Source organism: Bidens hawaiensis, unplaced genomic scaffold (assembly GCF_021521415.1).
Source record: "Bidens hawaiensis isolate Kalapana, Puna unplaced genomic scaffold, B.hawaiensis_p1.1 tig00004743_1, whole genome shotgun sequence".
Classification (NCBI taxonomy): Eukaryota; Viridiplantae; Streptophyta; class Magnoliopsida; order Asterales; family Asteraceae; genus Bidens; species Bidens hawaiensis.
Window position 1 is genome coordinate 1,036,345 of NW_027491293.1, and position 18,993 is coordinate 1,055,337.

General features: G+C 37.7%; 1 protein-coding gene, 1 long non-coding RNA gene and 1 pseudogene across 3 annotated transcripts; 1 reads left to right on the plus strand and 2 right to left on the minus strand.

The window, feature by feature from the left end:
• Positions 1-1,545: 1,545 nt before the first annotated feature.
• LOC143627861 (uncharacterized) lies at positions 1,546-3,136 on the plus strand (annotated as a pseudogene). The gene is made up of 3 exons (XR_013152656.1): positions 1,546-1,692; positions 1,772-2,134; positions 2,366-3,136. The product of XR_013152656.1 is annotated as an uncharacterized LOC143627861 (transcript).
• On the minus strand, positions 2,114-2,635 carry LOC143627862 (uncharacterized). Its single transcript, XR_013152657.1, has 3 exons — positions 2,583-2,635; positions 2,274-2,429; positions 2,114-2,189 (listed from the first exon to the last, which is right to left on the minus strand). It is a non-coding gene; the product is annotated as an uncharacterized LOC143627862 (long non-coding RNA).
• Positions 3,137-3,198: 62 nt separating the features above from the next.
• LOC143627820 (uncharacterized) lies at positions 3,199-8,661 on the minus strand. Its single transcript, XM_077097548.1, has 13 exons — positions 8,548-8,661; positions 7,716-7,850; positions 7,594-7,620; positions 7,319-7,409; positions 6,700-6,743; positions 6,416-6,514; positions 6,124-6,181; positions 5,978-6,030; positions 5,758-5,859; positions 5,604-5,669; positions 4,853-4,971; positions 4,584-4,755; positions 3,199-3,437 (listed from the first exon to the last, which is right to left on the minus strand). Exons 1-13 carry the CDS (start codon positions 8,659-8,661, stop codon positions 3,375-3,377), a joined length of 1,143 nt encoding a protein of 380 aa, XP_076953663.1. The 3' UTR covers positions 3,199-3,374.
• Positions 8,662-18,993: the final 10,332 nt, after the last annotated feature.

Here is an 18,993-nt window from a genome sequence, read left to right on the forward strand (position 1 = left end):
AGAGTAAAAGTACAAGGGGCCATAGTGAAGAGTAAATGTTTGAGAACGTGTGGATTGGCCGAATCTTGTGTGCTTCGCATGTGTGTTTGCCTAGGTTGTTGTGCAGCGTTAGGCCATGTCATATTTATTTCATGATCGTGAAATTGAAATCTATCGATTTTTAAGGATTATACAAGTTTTTTTCACATTAAATAATTTTGTACTAATAAAAATCTTTTTAAGGTTGTAAGAATACATGTGTTCTAGTATATAAATCATCTAAATTAATAACATCCTTCACATATTTACATATCCCTAGTCTTGCTGTCATTTTATCTTTGTAGTAACCGCTCGTCTAGGACCCTGTGCTACTACTCTCACTGTAATCCTCATTGCCCTATCATCACCGACACCACCATCACGATTACAACCACCATCACGATTACACACAATGCTCCAACTTCTTTAACATGTTTATAAACCAAACAAGATCTAGTTTGTTAACTAAAATTATTATGAATTAGATTCTAGTTTAAAGTTTTTTTAGAGATTAATCATCCTATTATGTTCTTTTTTACCACTAGAGATTAGAGTGCCCCTCATTGAATTTAGATTATGCTTTTGAAAAGCAGATGTAAATGTGTGTTTCTTTTATTTTTTCTTAAAAAGTATATTTTTTTGCCAAAAAAATAAAATAAAATCTGATTATGTAAATTTATGAATACTGATAGAATCATAAAAGATAATCTGCCTAAAAAATAAAAATGCATTGCCAACCACCCTTAATGCATGTATGTTGATCCCCCTTTTCTTTAATCTTTACACGAACAACGCGGGGCAACATCCAAACACACACATTGAACTTGCATCAGCTAAAGATGGTTGCTCCTCACAACCGTCATTTTCCAGTTAAATCTTACCTTAATTATAAAATCAGACTTTTAAGTGGCTAATCACAAGAAAGAATCACGTAATATATTTTTATGTTATTGCGTAATTGTTTTATATATCATGTATAAAACGAGTACAAATATTTTAGGGGTTCACGCGATTCTCCACGTGTGTAGAGAACTTGTCGTTATGACTATATATCGAAAAGGAACCTATTTACAGTTGCAACGTCTTCATTATTTAAGATAGTTATTTACAAGTTTTAACTAAAAAGTATATGTTATGTAAATTTGACATAACTTTTTATGATACATAAATTAATAAAAGAAACTTGTATAATATACAATTATACAGAATTAAAAAAATATATGTACCAAGAGTTTGCTTTGTGGATAATGATCCTATGGGCCAGTTTGGTGAATTGGGTCAAGTGAACTATAGGAAAGATGAACCAACAAGCATTCAGTTGAACTCCAAACAAGAATATATACCCAGATACCCTCAACATCAAGCAAAATTTTGGTATACCTTCACCCACAAGTAAATATAAACCTTAAGTCCTCATCTTTGATAAATCTTACATTAACACCATATATATATGAACATACATACGAGCATTTCATACTCACAGACACATACAAGCATATATATACAAAGATTTGACACATCAGAAAAATGGCAATGAGAGTAAGGGGTGGCAGCAGGGGTAATAATGCCAGCCGCCACCACGCTTGATCGTCAATCGTGTGTTCGAACAATTCAAGCACATGTCAGAATGGAGACAAGAAGATGGTTATGACACCCTTCTTGTGTATCTCCCTGGTAAACTCATCAACTTAATATGATTTTGCTAAGTTAAATTACACTTGTTTAAATTTTATTGAATTTGTAATCTTTGTAGGTTTTCAAAAAGAGAATATTAAGGTCACGACTGAAGGTGCAAACATTGTTAAAGTTCGTGGTATGCGTTTGGTGTCGGAAAACAAATGGAGTCGGTTTCAGGAAGATTACCGAGTTCCTGAAAACTGTGAAATGAGCAGTATTAGTGCAAGATTTGATGGCGGGATACTAACAATTACAATGCCTAGAAAAATCACCAATGAACCACCCGCCTCCCCCATCCACCACCATGGCACGGGTTGCCCCTAAAAAGGGACAAACGCAGAATCCTAAAGAAGAACCGAAAGAAAAGAAGCCTAAAGAGGAACCAAAAGAAAAGAAACAAGATAAACCTCAAACTACCCGTTTAGAGGACAAAACTTTGGCAACAAAACCAAAGCCAGCATCTTCATCTGCACCGACCAAACAGCCATTGAAACCTCAAACCACTGGTTCAGAGGACAGCACTTGGCCAACACTACCAAAGCCATCTTCATTTGCACCAACCAAACAACCATCAAAACCTCAAACCAGTTACACTTTGCCACCGCAACCAAAGTCAACATCTTCATCTGCACCAAATAAACAACCACCAAATACTCGTTTAGAGGACAAGACTTTGCCACCACAACCAAAGCCAACATCTTCATCTGCACCAACCAAACAACAGCTACCAACTACTCGTTTAGAGGACAAAACTTTGCCACAACCAAAGCCAGCATTTTCATCTACACCAACCAAACCATCTAATATTCGTTTAGAGGACAAGACTTTGCCACCACAACCAAAGTCAACATCTTCATCTACACCAACCAAACAACAGCAATCGGGACCTGCACCAGAAGCAAAGGAAGCAATGGGTGGATTTAATCAAGAAGTTGCTGAGAAGCCCGATATTCGCAAAAAGATGGATTTGGACAAAGGAAAGGGAAAAGAAGCAATACTAACAAAGAGGGATTTCGAGGGTAGTAAGGAAAAACCAAATAATTCGGGAGTGATTAGTGGCGGTTTACAGGGCATACTTGCAAAGAGAGGGCTGGTGAACGAAGATAGGAGGTTGCTCGTTAATGTGGGTGTGGGTGTTCTGATGATTGCGGCACTTGGGGTTCATGTGTCCTACACTATTGGGCTCATAGGCAAAGAGAAGTAATTCGGGCATGTATATATCAACCATATATACCTGTTGTAATGTTGTGAATTTGATGTGACTTTAAAACGGTTATTGTACCTTAAAATATAATGAAACGTTTCTTATATATTTAACTCATTTACTCGTTGAATCAGTGAGTAAAATGAACCAAAAATATACTAAGTATATAAATAAAAAAGGCCAAATGTGTATTAGAAATAAGAAACTATATGAAGTAGCATTTTACGAGTTAAAACAATAATCCAACTTATTTGAAAAAAATATTCATCGGGTAAACATTTAATAGACACTATAACCCTTGACCTCCAATTTAGATGCCAAGTCAGTCTATGCAAGTACAGTGAAAAAGCCGATCTGTGAGCATGAAATGCAGAGGATTTGAAAATTGCAGAAACTTTGCATGAGAAAACATGACACAAGATTTTAAGATGATGACTTAAGAACAACTTAAATAGTCAAACCAGGTTTTCTGAATTCACACTCCTTCAAATGAGAAGGATAAAATCCTGAAGAGCCCGTCTGGATTATCAGCATGTACCTGAAAACAAAATCATATTGTCAGCAACAATACAGGCAGCAGTAGATTTTATGAGTAGGAGTAACATTTGTCGTTTAAAAAAAGCAGTAGATTTTATGAAGATATCTTAAAACACTTCAAACGGTGTTCTGTTCATTATATACGAGTCTTCACATATTGATACGAATTTGCTAAAAGTTGAGACGCTGGTGACGAATCATTGTTAGCACGAGCTACAATACATTACAACTCAATTATAATAACATTTCACGTGGACTCATTATTTCTTATTCATAACGACTTTTTATACACATAGTTTCCAGAAGACACACAACAATAACTTCAAAACATATATACTTTGATACTCTACTGCATTTTTAGACATTTTTAATGATGGAAATGTAGAATTTGATGCTTAAAAGCTTCAACTTTGTTTTGAAGATTCCAAGAAACAAAATCAATTCAAGGTATTTGCTTTCTTCTTCAGGTGACAACAGTTAAAGTTTTCAAGCCCAATTGGAACTTTTCATCTCTTACTTCCATTTGATTCTAGGTTTTGTTTTTCCATTATAATGTTCGAGATGCTTACTAATGCTTTCTCTATTATACTTGTTTTCTAATCCATGATTATGGACCAAACTCTAGTTAAATGCTTTGAGGATACGAAAGTTGAGATTTTTTTACGCTTATTGCAACTTTAGGTTAAATCCTGGTATCACTTGCACATGTTTGGTTTAATGATTCGTTAAACTTAATTGGTTGCTATTGTGGTAATGAATAGACCTAGAATTTACAAACACAATAGTAATTTATGATTAATAAGGAATAATTAATTGCACCTTGGGAGAACTATTATATGAAATAAAACTAACCCAACAAACCAACCATTTGCCTTTCGGGTTGCAATGGGTTAACAGTTGTTGATTACACTACAAACATATTATCAGTAATAGTCAATTACTCAAATGGATCATAAAACGTATTATAGTCAAATACTCAAATGGATCATAACACGTATTAATGCTCCTCGTTGCATTACTAGTAACCAATTTAGCATATTTAGTGAATTAATTTTTCTGAACATACACAGTATTAATATTATATTTAGATTCAATTACTATGATGATCATGCAGTAGGAGAATAAAATGTGAAATAAGAAAACATACCCAGTGGCCAGCATCTTCTAGAACATGCATTTCAACTCCACCACCCTCCTGAGAAGCTTGCTCCTCAGCTGCATGAATCCTCTGCAGATCACCAAGTGCCCATCTGTGCAAGCTTCTTTCTGCTTTTAGAAAATTTACATGTACACCTCTAGGTAAATCTTCCACCACACCCCTGAATTCAATCAACTTATATTATATGGTTGTTCATTTACAAACCTTAAATTAGTTAAGAGGCAGGTATGCACTATACTACTATCAAGATAAAGTACCATAAATTTGTATCTTCATAAGATTGATACATTTCAGCAATTCCATTAAGATTAAATATCCAAGAAAATCCAGAAGATGAATTAGGAGGGTTGGTTGGCCGAAGATTTGTAACGACCCACTGCAATAATTAGAAGAAAATGTAATAAGTGTTATATATTTAAACAAGTCTAAAACACTTATCAACCAGAGGGATGTTATACATAGCAATTCCAAATATCAAGAGACCATTATAGTTATTATCAACAAAAAGAATTATATTTGCAAATACCCACTGCAATTTTTTTAAACTCTCTTTCATATTAACATACATGCTCAAGTTATCCTATCTTCTCTGGGGCATCTCCTAGACTTCAAAGTATACATGTAAATGGGGTGTGTGTGTGTGTGTGTGTGTGTGTCCATATACACACACATCGACATTTGTATGTAAGAAGTTCCAAAAACCTTTTTTTTCAATTATTTTGCAATCTTTAGTTTTTTGTAAATATCATAATTTAAAAAACTAGGTTCAAATATTCTTTTTTTTTACATAACCTACACAGCATATTTTTTCTGTGAAGTTTCATGAAAAACTTATCATTGTGTTATAAAGGAGAAAGTAAATTCATGTAAGAAAACCTATCCTAATGTTATAAAGGCCTGCCACCTTTACATCAAATATTTCAATCTCTAAACTAGAAAAGAAGAATACCCTCATAAAAAAAACAAAAAACAAAAAGCAAGTTTTAGTATGTGTCTCAAAAGATTTACCTGTGCTACATCGTTTGAAAATCCCTCACGTACAAGAGCACTGATGACCTCCCTTTTTGATACGACCTTCCTTGAAGAAAAGACAATAGCAAAGTTAAAATGTGGGAGTTAACAAGACGATAATCATGTAAACATAAGTCTTGATTCAACACACCTCATTTGGAAATGCATTTAGAAAATTGATCAATTCAGCAGGATGATCATCTCCATCTCTACCTGCTCGAACCTTTCCAGGTGTAGCATCCAAAACCCAAACCTTAAGAAATGACAAGCAAAACGTGAGAATATTCATCTATTACCAATTTCACATCACTTAGACAAAGTTATCCACAAATTTTAGCATAGTTTGATCATATACATATATCTGAACTTACTCTGACAGGCCGTGCAAGTGGTTTAGCAGCTTGGTCAACCATGCTCAATGCAACTGGATCAGACGTTAGTGTTGTTAATGATATGGTAACATTGTAGCATAGGAAATGTGAGAATTTGTAAGGTTGTCATATTAAGTTTGTGTTACCTTTTCCTCCAAAGCTGTGACCAATTATGACTCGTGGTGTTACTCTAAGTTGACCAAGCTACTCCAGATGAAAGAGATAAAAGTCAATCTAACTTTAAATCGGAAATTCGACTAGCACACATGTCTTCAAACTAACTTCATTTCATAAACAAATCACAAATCTGAATTTTTATGGAGAAGAAACTTTAAGTATATATAATACATTCAGATTATCAAGAAAAGTTTTGGGATAAGTTTGTGTGATTGTATACATATGTATATACATGATTTGAAAACTAGAAAGAGCGCTCACCAGCTTTAGGACATCAAGAGCAGTTGAGGCAACAGTGTGAGGCCCTGTCTTCTTGATAGACGCTGAATCACCATGACATCGCAGGTCAACCAAGAGAAACTGTGAACAATAAAAATAAACTAGATTTGAAAGTGTGACATCCAAACGTATCTTTGTACTTTTGACTGATTAAGTTGGAGCAGAAAACATTAATCGTCGCTTAGAGTCTTTAATAACTACTACAGTATGTAAGAAATTTCCAAAACTAAGAGTGGATTGTAATTGTATTATGGAGATTAACTAACCTGCCAGTTTGGAAATTCCTTCGCTAATCTCCGCGCAAAGGTTCCTAGTATACACAGTAAAGAGCATCAATCAGATTTCATACAGGTTAGGTAGAAGTCAACGGAAAACTAGAGTAAGAACAAATGAATAAACATAATAAAGTCATAGGTTTATTTCCTTACCTACTTGGTTATCTTTATCTAAATTATATAAAAGTAGCCAAAAGTCGCAATCCATGGTGTTTCAAATTGATTAAAAACCTAAATTCATATATTAATAATAGCCAGCAAAACATAACCAAGCTGAGTGTGTGCCATTAACCAAAGGTTGCGGGTTCAAACTTCATCACAGGTTTATGTGTGAGTTATCATTGTAATAGAAAAAGATATAGTTTTTTGCTTATTTATCTATTAAGTTTAAAAGAAAATGAATGAAAAATATGTGTGGAACCCAACCAGCCCGTTTCGCCACCTCCAGTCCAGACATTTGGACCGCATCTTGCAGTGTATGACCTGTAGGAGACTAGTAGAAGAGACAACATACTCAACTAAAGTATGTCTACATCTTGTGCTATCTTTCTATCAATTAATTCGAGTAAACCACTGGCATGACTAATTTACAACATAAACATTTACCTACCCCAGTTCTTCCTGCTACCTAAAATGCCATGCAAAAGAACAGCTGTTGGTGGGCATGGTACTGATTTGTCAGCAATGTAACTCCATCTAACCTGTGTACAGAACGTGAGACGTGAAGTCAAACATAAGCATAAGATTAAAGACAATTAACTTTCAACAAGCATGAAAACATACACCGATACACAAATGTTTTCCCTATTGCTATTGGAGATGTGTATATAATAAACAATAGCATAGTTACATTAATGAGATGACATAGAAGTTGATATAACTTACAAGAGGTCCCTGAACAAGATCATATGCCTGCAAAAGAAGTAAGCAATAGTGTTAGCACACTTGCAGCAAATACCTTCACCAAGATGTGAATATTGACTCTTATATAAAAACGACAGCATTACCAATATTTCAGATGGCGTTATTATGACCTTCTGTCTACCATAACTCTCATCTACTAACGTCATCTGAATGTTTGACCTTGTAGATGACCTCCTTGACTTACCCTTAGCTGGCAGCTGGATGCATAATGTCCCACTCTACAGCTAGGAAACAAAAGTTATAAATTCCAATAGGCAATAGCTATAGATCGCATTAAGACCACATTATATGAATCATAAAATCATACAGAATAGTAGTATAGTACACACATGAATAAGTAAAGGAATCCACTAAGTGTCAAGGACTTAAATCTATTCATAATATCAAAACAGTGACAACAGACAGATAAACCGCAACATAAGGTTATAAATCCTAGATAAGCATGACGCATAGCATAAACATACAACTTTTTGGGGGTTTAGACATGATCAGCCTTATTTAGGATGATTCCATGTCATTTTGGATGTTTTAGACCAATTTATTTGGAATTTGTAGAATTTTGCCAGCATTTGGACGGAATCTCGCCAAAATCTGGCCAGGATCTCGCCCAAAGGGCGCTGGATGGCAGCAAGTGCTTTCTCAGGGCCTCACCTCGCCCAAGAGCCTAGGAGCGTGCCCAAAGGACTTTTGACAGTGACATCTCACAGATAAACCACAATATAAGGTTATAAGTCCTCAATGAGTCCCAGCGGTGCATTAATTACACAGTTTGCTAAACTCAAACTCAGCATACATATGTGTTAAGTATTTTAAATCTAAATAAATCCTAGATCAAGGCAACTCAATTGAATAACACGAAGTAAAATTCTACAATAACTGACAAACAACTGTAATTTGATTAGTACAGCGGAGTACCTGAGAAAGGCGTGAATTATTAGGCAGATTACAACTAATCGAAGCAAAAGGCCTAAAGTATGACCTAATTTCAACCGGTGATGCGACTGAAGAATTGAAAGCCGCTGTCGACATTTGGAAATGATCGTATACTGATTGAATGAAGAAAGGTGCTTTTGTTTTAATCTCTGATCTAGGATGAATGTGCTAGAATGCAACGAAGAATTAGAGTGAGATTGAATTGGTGGAGGATTTAGTTTAGGTGACAAAGGCAATGTGCTAGACTGGACTAGAATGGTTGAGGTGGGCGGAGGTATCCAAGGAAGAAAGTGGAAGCGATGGTTCTGTGTGGCTCCAGTCCACGGTAGTCGTGGACCCGTCTCGCTTTCCACCGAAATTTAGTGGCTATACAAATGACCGAAATACCCTTTTGTCACATGTATCCTCACTCGAACCCCTTTTCGATCCTGAAACTTGTCCCGACGTGAATCTGTACGGAGCCAAAACCCGTGTCAACCCGAAATCTGTCTCAACCTTAACCCGCGTCGATCCGGAACTCATTTTGACCTGAAACTTGACCCGAACTCATTCTGATCCGACACAAAACCGTGCCAAGCCAAAACCCGTGTTGATCCAACCCGAAACCCGTTTCGACCCAAACTTGTTCTTGCCCAAAACCCCTTTTGACCAAAATCAAATTAAATATTCCAACACTTTTTTTAACTTCGTTTAGAAAGTGGAAGGATTTTTAAATTCCAATAAACATGGGATTTGATTTGAATTAGTTTCAATTTTCAATTTCTTTCATATTTAAGTGAACACAATATGAAGGGATTTATATCCCACCGCCTTCAAATTTATACGAATTGCATAACATGAACACACGCAATACACAAGAGTGGTACAAAACCATAGTCCCAAACTTGTTACCTTTCAAAGTTAGACCATAAACCTGTTAGTTTTGGGAAACCATCAGAACCATTTACGTAATAACTCTTATTATTATATGGGAAAACCAACGGAATCCTTATCCTCATTACTATAATTTACCCAAAATATACATTTATCCATAAGATTTGTCCATTTTTTTTAAATCTACTGCATTTAATTTCCAATATATATGCATAATTAATTAAATACTACTTCTTTCCACACATAGGAGCAAATTAAGATACCCGATAAGGAGTGTGAATAGTAAACATTAAAATGTAGTATGAGGCATGAGATGGGACTCAAACATATAAGTTAAAATCGACAAAATCACTTATTTTTTTTTATAATTTGGGTCGAGAGATAGGATGGGGACTCCATTGTGAGTGCTCTAACTCAATTATATAAAGCGTTTATACTTTTACGCATTTTGGAAAAAAAAATTGTGTAAGCCAAGTCACAATTGCATTCTCTTTCGTTGAAAAATATTTAATCAATACGAAGCAGGATTAGTTGGCAATAAAGCAGCCAGTTATGACAATGACTCCTACACGAAACTTAGAAGAAAATAAGTTTTGCTTTAATTGCCACCAAGAACATCCAACTCGTATATGTTTTAAAGTTCTTACAAAATTTGAGTTGGCTCAGTTTATACACGAGCTGAGCCCATGCTTTCAGCTCGTTTGGGTATTTCTAGCCAAGTCGAGCTGTCTCATTACACCCCAGGTCGAGCTCTAGCTTGCTCAGACTGTGAATGGCTATGTATGTCACTTGGTTTACGTTTTGTATACTATGCACGAAAAAAAATCTTCATGGTGTCTGTTGACCCTTCATGGCATCTTGATCTCCTCCGTTGTTGAGAAAGAAAAATGCTTGTTTGGTATTTTGATTTGTGCCCCTTAACAAAAAGGGAGCATTTTATGCATTGTGTGATTTTAAGATTTTAAGCAATTACAAAATAATAGATCTCACTCTACTTAATGTTGTGAAAGTAGGTATATAAGGCCGAGTACTCCTCGAGTACACGTTACAAGGTATGACGTCGATGAGAGTTTCTTTAACTCCGCCTAGTTACTAAGAATCGATCAAATGTTTTCAACCTCAGCTAGAATCACGTCTAGTCGGTCAATTTTGGCCGATAATAAAACATAATTCATATTTATGCGATATTAAAAAAAGAAAATCACTTATTTTTAACTAATGATTAGCAAATTTTTAGAATAATTTAGTATTTTAAAATGTATTTATCTTATATTCATATTGATATTCACTTGTTTTATTATAAATATTAATAAACTTATAATATTTAATATATATATATAATATCCAAAAGTTAATTTTCTTTATATTTACTATTTTCAAGTACTCTCTGAGTACTCCGAGTATACCCAACTCTTTTGTCGGCCGCTTAGGGTCCGCCTAACGATTTTCGCAACCTTACTCCATTATATAAGTGTTTAATGGCATGAAAACATAATTTCATTTTGTCAAACTGTATTGGGTAGGTGCCTAGGTGGGATACATCTGAATTGTAACGTCCGACTTTCAGAAATAATAAATAAAGTAATATTTAAATAAACGCTGTTATTTAAATTCCGTATAATAAGTAAATAGATTAAAATTAGAGAATGTAAGCTTAAATGGATATGGAATTAACAATAAAATATGGACATAGTAAATTAATGGGCCTAAGGTCCATGAGGTAAGGTATAAGTACCCCTTAAACCTTTTCTAAAACCCTAGATCTCATATTCCATACCTTTCCATTTTTATCAACACACACACAAATACTCTTTTCATTTCGGATCCAAACCCGAGGAAGAAAGAAGTCGTTGGTGTTAGAGCGTCATAGCAAGTAAGAAATATATACCAAGAATCGGCCGTGCAATTCAAACCGGTTCGTCTAAGGTACGTTTCGTAGCGAAAGCTTGTTGATTTAGGCTCGGCTCGTTTAATATCTCTAGATCTAGTTAAAACTGGGCTTTAAAATCAATAAAGGTTCGAACTTTATCACAAACGAGTTAAATCTTGGTTGAGTGAGATGAGGAAATAATAATAATAATAATAATAATAATAATAATAGTAGCAGCAGCTAGTGTTATTATTGTTGTAATGCTACATTAGCAAGTAGCAACGTAAGTAGAGATATTAATAATAATAATAAACAAATAGCAATAATATAATAGTAATATAACTAGAATCGCATAACAATAAGAATGAATGTACAGCACTTCGTCATGTTCTATAATAATCACTAATGGACCCATAATATAATAATAAGAAGAATGAGATGGATAACAAATTAATGGAATGTTGGGGTAGTTAAGATAGGGAGCTGTGGGCGGAGGGATTCGGGTTCGAGTCTCGGCTCTCGTGCGAATTATTCATATTGAATATGGGCTATGCGAAGTTGGACCATGCGATGAGTTGGGTCATGCGAAAAAGTTCAAGCGAACTGTGGGGTTCATGTGATGTGAACTCGGCAATTCCTAGTTAATCCAACAAAATAAACCAAACCAAGCAACTTCGTTATCTCCGTATAACCTGTTATATTTTGAGATAAATAGTCAATTAAAGAAAAGAAATATATTTGTATATATATATATATGTATATAATTAAAAGAAAGGTGTGTATATATATATATACACACACTCACAATAATAGGTTAAAGGAAAGGAGCATGTATTAATGAAGAAGGGAAATATATAATAATGGGAGGATATGAACGCAAAATGAAGACCGTCGTTAAATAAAGTTATTTCGTTAGATTTGTTAGCCCCAAACAAACGAGCCTAGCTTATCAAGTATGCTAGATTAATATATACAAATCTAATTAATTGTGTTAGTACGTGGTTAATTATCGAATATATATGTTAAACAGTTAGCCGCGCACAACTCAGGAAGGGAATTACTATAAACGGTGAACGTAACAAGATCCAGGTGAGTTCTAGCCCCCTTTTATGTGTTATGTTTTCGGGGCTGTGTGCATACTGCGATGTGTTTAGATTTATACACTTAACTTAAATGGTAAGTGTATTTTAGAAATAGGTTTGCGTATGAATGTGAATGATATGGATTGTTTAACTAGTATGTACATAATGTTATATTGGTTATGATTAAAAGTAATAAAAAGAAAATGTAACGAAGATAGAATGGTATGATATGTTAGAGGGCACCGGACCCTAATAATAACCGAGGTATGTAGGGCACTATGTGACATCTGCCCAATCCGACCCGACCCAGGTACCCGTTTTCGAATCCGATTCTTTTTATGATTTAAAATTTGATTATTAATCTTTGAAAATTTAACATTAAATAAATTATATTATATATATTTTACTAATAATAATAATAATTTCCTTTCCGCCGTCCCGCCCCTTTTTCTCTCTTGTCGCCGTCCCGCCCCTCTGCTTAACCCTTAAGCCTGGAACCCCTTTTTCTCAACTCTTTGCTTGTCCTTTGGTTCTTCCCGCCTAAGGATGTCTGCGCAGCTCCACGCGCCAGACTCCTTACAAGGAAGCCTGCGTGAAGACCAGCTGTTCCTGCGATACGCGAGACGAACTGTTCCCGCGGCGCGCAAAGGACTGTAGTTCTTCCCGCGGCGCGCTAAGAATTGTAGTTCTTCCCGCGGCGCGCTAAGAATGGTAGTTCTTCCCGCGGCGCGCTAAAAATGGTAGTTCTTCCCGCAGCGCGCTAAGGATTGTAGTTCTTCCCGCAGCGCGCTAAGGATTGTAGTTCTTCCCGCGGCGCGCTAAGGATTTAAGTTCTTCCCGCGGTGCGCTAAGGATTGTTCTGTCTGCCTTCGCCCTCGCGCACTCAAGCCTTCTCGCGCTAGACCTTAAGTCTTTTCTTCAGTTTAGGTCAGCCTGTATGCTTTTGAAATATCTTATCTTTGGTATGAGCACTGTAGGACAGTTCCGACATCTGTCCGAAAAGCCACTTTCGGCGCAGCATGCGCAGCAATCCTATTGGTTGACAGAAAAAGTGACTGACATAATCTTTTGAAATCTTCTTTTGCATGTCTTGAACAGTGTTTTATCTGACACCTACCATGCTTTGATCTGTAACCTGTCAGCTTTTCCCCATCCCCTGCAGCTGCCGGCATATCTTTTGATATCTTTTGCTTTTGGTTTCTTGTGCTTTTTAATATCTTTTGCTTGATTTGATAAGATCTTTTCCCCTTTCAAGGGATTGTGTTCCCTTGGGTTTTCCTATAAATTAAGCTAATTTCTTGTTTATTAACACTACACACACTACACTTAAACACTCCCAAATCTCTCTCCCTTTTGCTCTCTGCCGTAGTTCCTCTGCAACGCCACTCCTCTCTTTGCCTCCGTCTTCTCTTCTGTTCTGCCCAGAATCTCGGTAAATATGAATATATATATTTTGTTTTAATTTGTTTAACTAACAAAAATCGATACTTACTGCATATATTCAAGACATAAAAACCAATCGTTAAACCAATAACCTCTTATTTATAGGTTAACTTGTGCTTGTTTAAAAATTGGATTCTTGCATTATCTTTCAACGCACCGTTTACAAGTGAGTAATCTCGTACTTAATCCCCTTTTATTTTTAACGTTTTGGGATGTTCATGTGTTCGTACAACTTGAGTCTTAAACTTGTTTATGAAATTTATGTGCGCAAAACCCCCTGTGTTATGGACGTTTACTTGGCTGTTTATTTGTATGTGTGAATCATTAACCGCTTTGTTCGGCCTATTCCGAAGTTTTCATGGATCCATTAGATGAACACGGGAGACCTATCGTTTACGGTTTTCTTGTTTTGTTAGCACATGCACGTATGATTATTTGTTTTTGTGCTCGATTGGGAGCACGGATTGAACTATGAGCTATGATCTATTTAGGCCTGATCACAATCTGATTACACCCTATGTTAGACCCCAGTTAAGCACATGTTGCGCGCAGTGTTTGTTATTATCTATTTATATCTATTAAACTTGATTTCTCACCGGCACGCAAGTGTTGACGTTTTATTTTAACACATGTTCAGGTTTGCTGTAGCTGCTTTTGGGAATCTCAAGGACACGTAGGATGTTTTCCTTTTCTTTGGACCTAGATTAAAATGTAACAAGACAAACTATGTTATTTGAATATTTTGAGTTATGATATGATTTATGTTACTTTACGATTTGTGTTTTGCGCGTGCGCAATGAAAATGTATTTATTAAATATTGACACCCAAATAGTGTCATGAGTAATGAAACAATACGTGGCGCCCCGATGTATAATCCGCCATCGGTCGGGGTGTTACAGATTGGTATCAGAGCTCCGTGACTTTAGGATAGGTGGTTAGACGTAACGACCTAGAATACCTAAGAGTCCCTTTTCGCGCATGAGAAATATCTCATGTTTGCGCGCTAATTGTTAATTACTCGATATTTATAAAATATGCTTGCGCATACGCAGCACATGATTTCGTGTTTTATCCACGATCTTTCGATTTTTATTGTTAAATTTCAATTTATTTCTTTACTTACATATTCGTTTGTTGTTGGATTTAGCATTGAAAATCCGAAAAGTCATGGTGATACATGAATAGTTGATTTTCAATCCCCATTAACTTTATGTTCTAAAATTGAAGATTTGAAAAGTCATGGTGATACATGAATTGTCAACCTTCAATACTCATTTACTCGTATATTTTAAATTGAAGGTTTGAAAAGTCATGGTGATACATGAATTGTCGATTTTCAATTCGAATTCATTTCCTGTATTAAGTTTGCATTTAAATTCATATTTTGCTTCAAAATTTGATAGCATTTAACTCCGCGAAACAAGCTTTACAATGATATACTTTGCGCTAAAACGATTTCCCATACCAAGATATTAACAAAAAAAAAAAAAAAACTTTTATAGAATGCCTCCGCTATCAGCTCGCCGTCATCAGAGGAGAGAAGCCGCGCGCAGACGTATGCAGCGTCGTTCCCAGGAAATGGCCGCCGCAATAGCCCAAGCCTTAAACCAAAACAATACCAACCCCTCCGGATACAATATTAAATCCTTTAATGCAGGTAACCCTCCGAAATTCACAGGGCTTGAAGGAGCCACCGTAATGCTCCAATGGCTCGAGAAAATTGAGAACACCTTCCTCCATACCCATTGCCCTCCAGACCGACGAACCTTATACGCCTCAAGTGTCCTAGAATCAAGGGCGCTTACTTGGTGGAACGGAGTAGCTCACGCGCGTGGCGCAGAGGCTGCTTCTAGCATGCTCTGGGAGGAATTCAAGGAACTTTTGACTAGAGAATTCTGCCCTCCCAACGAAATAAAGCGCCTTGAGGAGGAATTTTGGAACTTGAAGCAGTACAGTGGCAAAGCGCGCGAGTACGCTACGCGCTTCCACGAACTAAGTTTGCTTGTCCCGCACCTAGTTACCCCTTCCCGCCGAGCCATCGAAAAGTATCTTGGGGGTCTCCCCATGGAAATTCAAGATTCTGTATGGGCCAGGAACCCAGTAACCCTCTCTGACGCCATCGAGTTGGCCGTTGTGCTCAGCGACAACCATGTCAGGGCAGGAACCCTGTTCCTGCGGGGAGCCGAAAAGACCAAACTCACCAAGACTGTCTCAGAACCAACAGAAACCAAGCCAGAACCCTCAAACCGTAACAACCTCAAACGCAGGCGCAAACCCAATCATCAAGCCTACGCGCTTACCAACCCACTCATTGTCCAGCAACCCGCCTACCAACCTCCAGTATACGCTCCTAACCCACTGTCAACCTACCCAACACCCCCTGTAGTCCATAACTATGCCTTAACCAATCCCGCACTCCCTGCCCCGTCAACTAAGAAACCTTACACAGGAAACCAACCCTTTTGCCCAACCTGTAGACTTCACCATCCAACTCAAGTCCCGTGTCGACAATGTAACCGATGTGGCCGTACTGGTCACACTGCTGAGAACTGTAGAGTCCTTCCCGCCAACCCAATCGCGCAAACACCACCAACTTACCCGCTAAACCCACAACCAACATACCCTAATCCACGACCCAGGTCGTGCTATAACTGCGGTGACCCCAGTCATTTCGGGAACGCGTGCCCGAGACTGCAAGTACAAATTACGCAAGCTAATCCGGTTAACCAACTTTCAAACCAAGTGGCGCGCGGACGAGCTTTTAATATAACCGCGCACCAAGCGCAAGCGAATAATGACGTGGTTAATGGTACATTTTTACTTAACGGACAATATGCATCTATACTTTTTGATACTGGCGCCGATAGAAGTTTTATTTCTCGCGCATTTGAACAAAAACTTGCGCGACCACGAGTAAACTTAAACGAAAACTTTTCAGTTGAATTGGCTAATGGTGAAACTATTTTATTAAACTCCGTAATCAAAGATTGCACGCTTAACCTTAATGAACACGATTTTCTAATCGACCTCATTCCCATGCCTCTTGGAAGTTTTGATGTGATTATTGGAATGGACTGGCTCTCGCAAAATCGCGCCGAAGTAATCTGCGCCAAGAAGTTGATTCGCATTCCTCGGGAAAATGGTCAAGATCTTCATATCTACGGCGAGAAACCATCTAACGGTCTTAAACTTATGTCATGCTCTGAAGCCCGAAGACTTTTGCGGAAGAAATGTGTCGCGTTCTTAGCTCATGTGGTCAAACCTGATGAAGGAAAGAAGAAACTTTCTGAAATCCCCATCGTGCGTGACTTTCCTGAAGTCTTCCCCGATGATCTTTCTGGTTTACCTCCCGCTCGGGAAGTCGAGTTTCGTGTTGATCTTGTCCCTGGTGCATCCCCCGTAGCCAAATCTCCTTATCGACTTGCACCCGCTGAAATGCAAGAATTAGCAAGTCAACTTCAAGAGTTGACCGATAAAGGATTCATTCGCCCTAGCTCTTCGCCGTGGGGTGCTCCGGTGTTGTTCGTTAAAAAGAAAGACGGATCGTTTCGCATGTGTATCGATTACCGCAAGCTGAACAAGCTCACCATTAAGAACCGGTATCCCTTACCGCGTATTGACGACCTCTTTGACCAACTCCAAGGTGCCTCTTGTTTCTCCAAAATCGATCTCCGTTCTGGCTATCACCAGTTGCGTATCCGCGAAGAGGATATTCCCAAGACTGCTTTTCGAACCCGCTACGGTCATTTTGAATTCTTGGTCATGCCCTTCGGTTTAACCAACGCACCCGCTGTCTTCATGGATCTAATGAACCGGGTGTGTAGGCCTTTCTTGGACCGATTCGTGATCGTGTTTATCGATGACGTTCTGGTGTATTCCAAAACCAAGGCCGAGCATGAACAACATCTTCTGTTGGTGTTGCAAAAACTTCGAACCGAACAACTCTATGCCAAACTCTCCAAGTGTGAGTTTTGGTCGGATGAAGTACAGTTTCTTGGTCATGTTGTAAACAAGATGGGTATTCATGTCGACCCATCCAAAATTGAAGCAATCAAGAACTGGATTGCACCGTCCACTCCTACCGAAATCCGTTCCTTTTTGTGCTTAGCTGGTTACTACCGGCGATTCATTTCGAACTTCTCAAAAATCGCCTTGCCTTTAACAGCTTTAACGCACAAAGGCAAACCGTATATTTGGGGATCGAAGCAAGAAGAAGCCTTTCAAACGCTCAAGCAATTGTTGTGCGAAGCTCCTGTTCTAGCGTTACCTGAGGGTACTGACGACTTTGTCGTTTATTGCGATGCCTCCAACCAAGGTCTCGGTTGTGTACTTATGCAACGAGGCAAGGTTATCGCTTACGCGTCAAGACAACTTAAAATTCATGAAAAGAATTATACGACTCACGACCTCGAACTTGGTGCAGTTGTATTTGCCTTAAAAATCTGGAGACACTACCTCTATGGGACTAAGTGCATCATTTTCACCGACCATAAAAGCCTTCAGCACATTTTTGATCAAAAGGAACTTAACATGAGACAACGCCGATGGAACGAACTCATCAGCGATTACGATTGTGAGATCCGATATCACCCTGGAAAGGCTAATGTGGTAGCCGATGCGCTCAGCCGCAAACCCAGCCAACTCAACTGTATCTTGCCGCGCACGCAGCTTCATTTCGCGCCGATCCAAAACGATCTTGAATCGCGCATTCGCAACGCGCAGCGCGCATCGATCAGCAAAGGCAACCTACGCGCCGAGTTAGCGTGTGGTGCAGAAGCGCATTGTAACACCCCGACCAAAGGCGGATTATACATCGGGGCGCCACATATTGTTTCATTACTCGTGACACTATTTGGGTGTCAATATTTAATAAATATATTCATTCGCGCACGCGCAACGTAAACACAAGATAACATAAATCAACATAAATCATTATATTATAAGGCAAAATATTCGAACAACAATAACTTGTCTTGATACATTTTAATCTAGGTCCAAAAGTAAAATCGTCCTATGTGTCCACAAGCTCCAAATGTAGCTACAGCAAACCTGAACATGTGTTAAAATAAAACGTCAAACACTTGCGTGTCGGTGAGAAATCAAGTTTAATAGATAATAGATAACAATAATCACTGCGCGCAACACGTGTATGTCTGGTG

Excerpts from the sequence above, each read along its gene's own strand:
- LOC143627820 (XM_077097548.1), bottom strand. The coding sequence starts at position 8,661 with ATGTCGACAGCGGCTTTCAATTCTTCAGTCGCATCACCGGTTGAAATT. Across the intron at positions 6,182-6,415 it reads CTCTTGATGTCCTAAAGCTG|CTTGGTCAACTTAGAGTAAC; the intron begins GTGAGCGCTCTT and ends CATCTGGAGTAG. Across the intron at positions 5,860-5,977 it reads CACTTGCACGGCCTGTCAGA|GTTTGGGTTTTGGATGCTAC; the intron begins GTAAGTTCAGAT and ends TCATTTCTTAAG.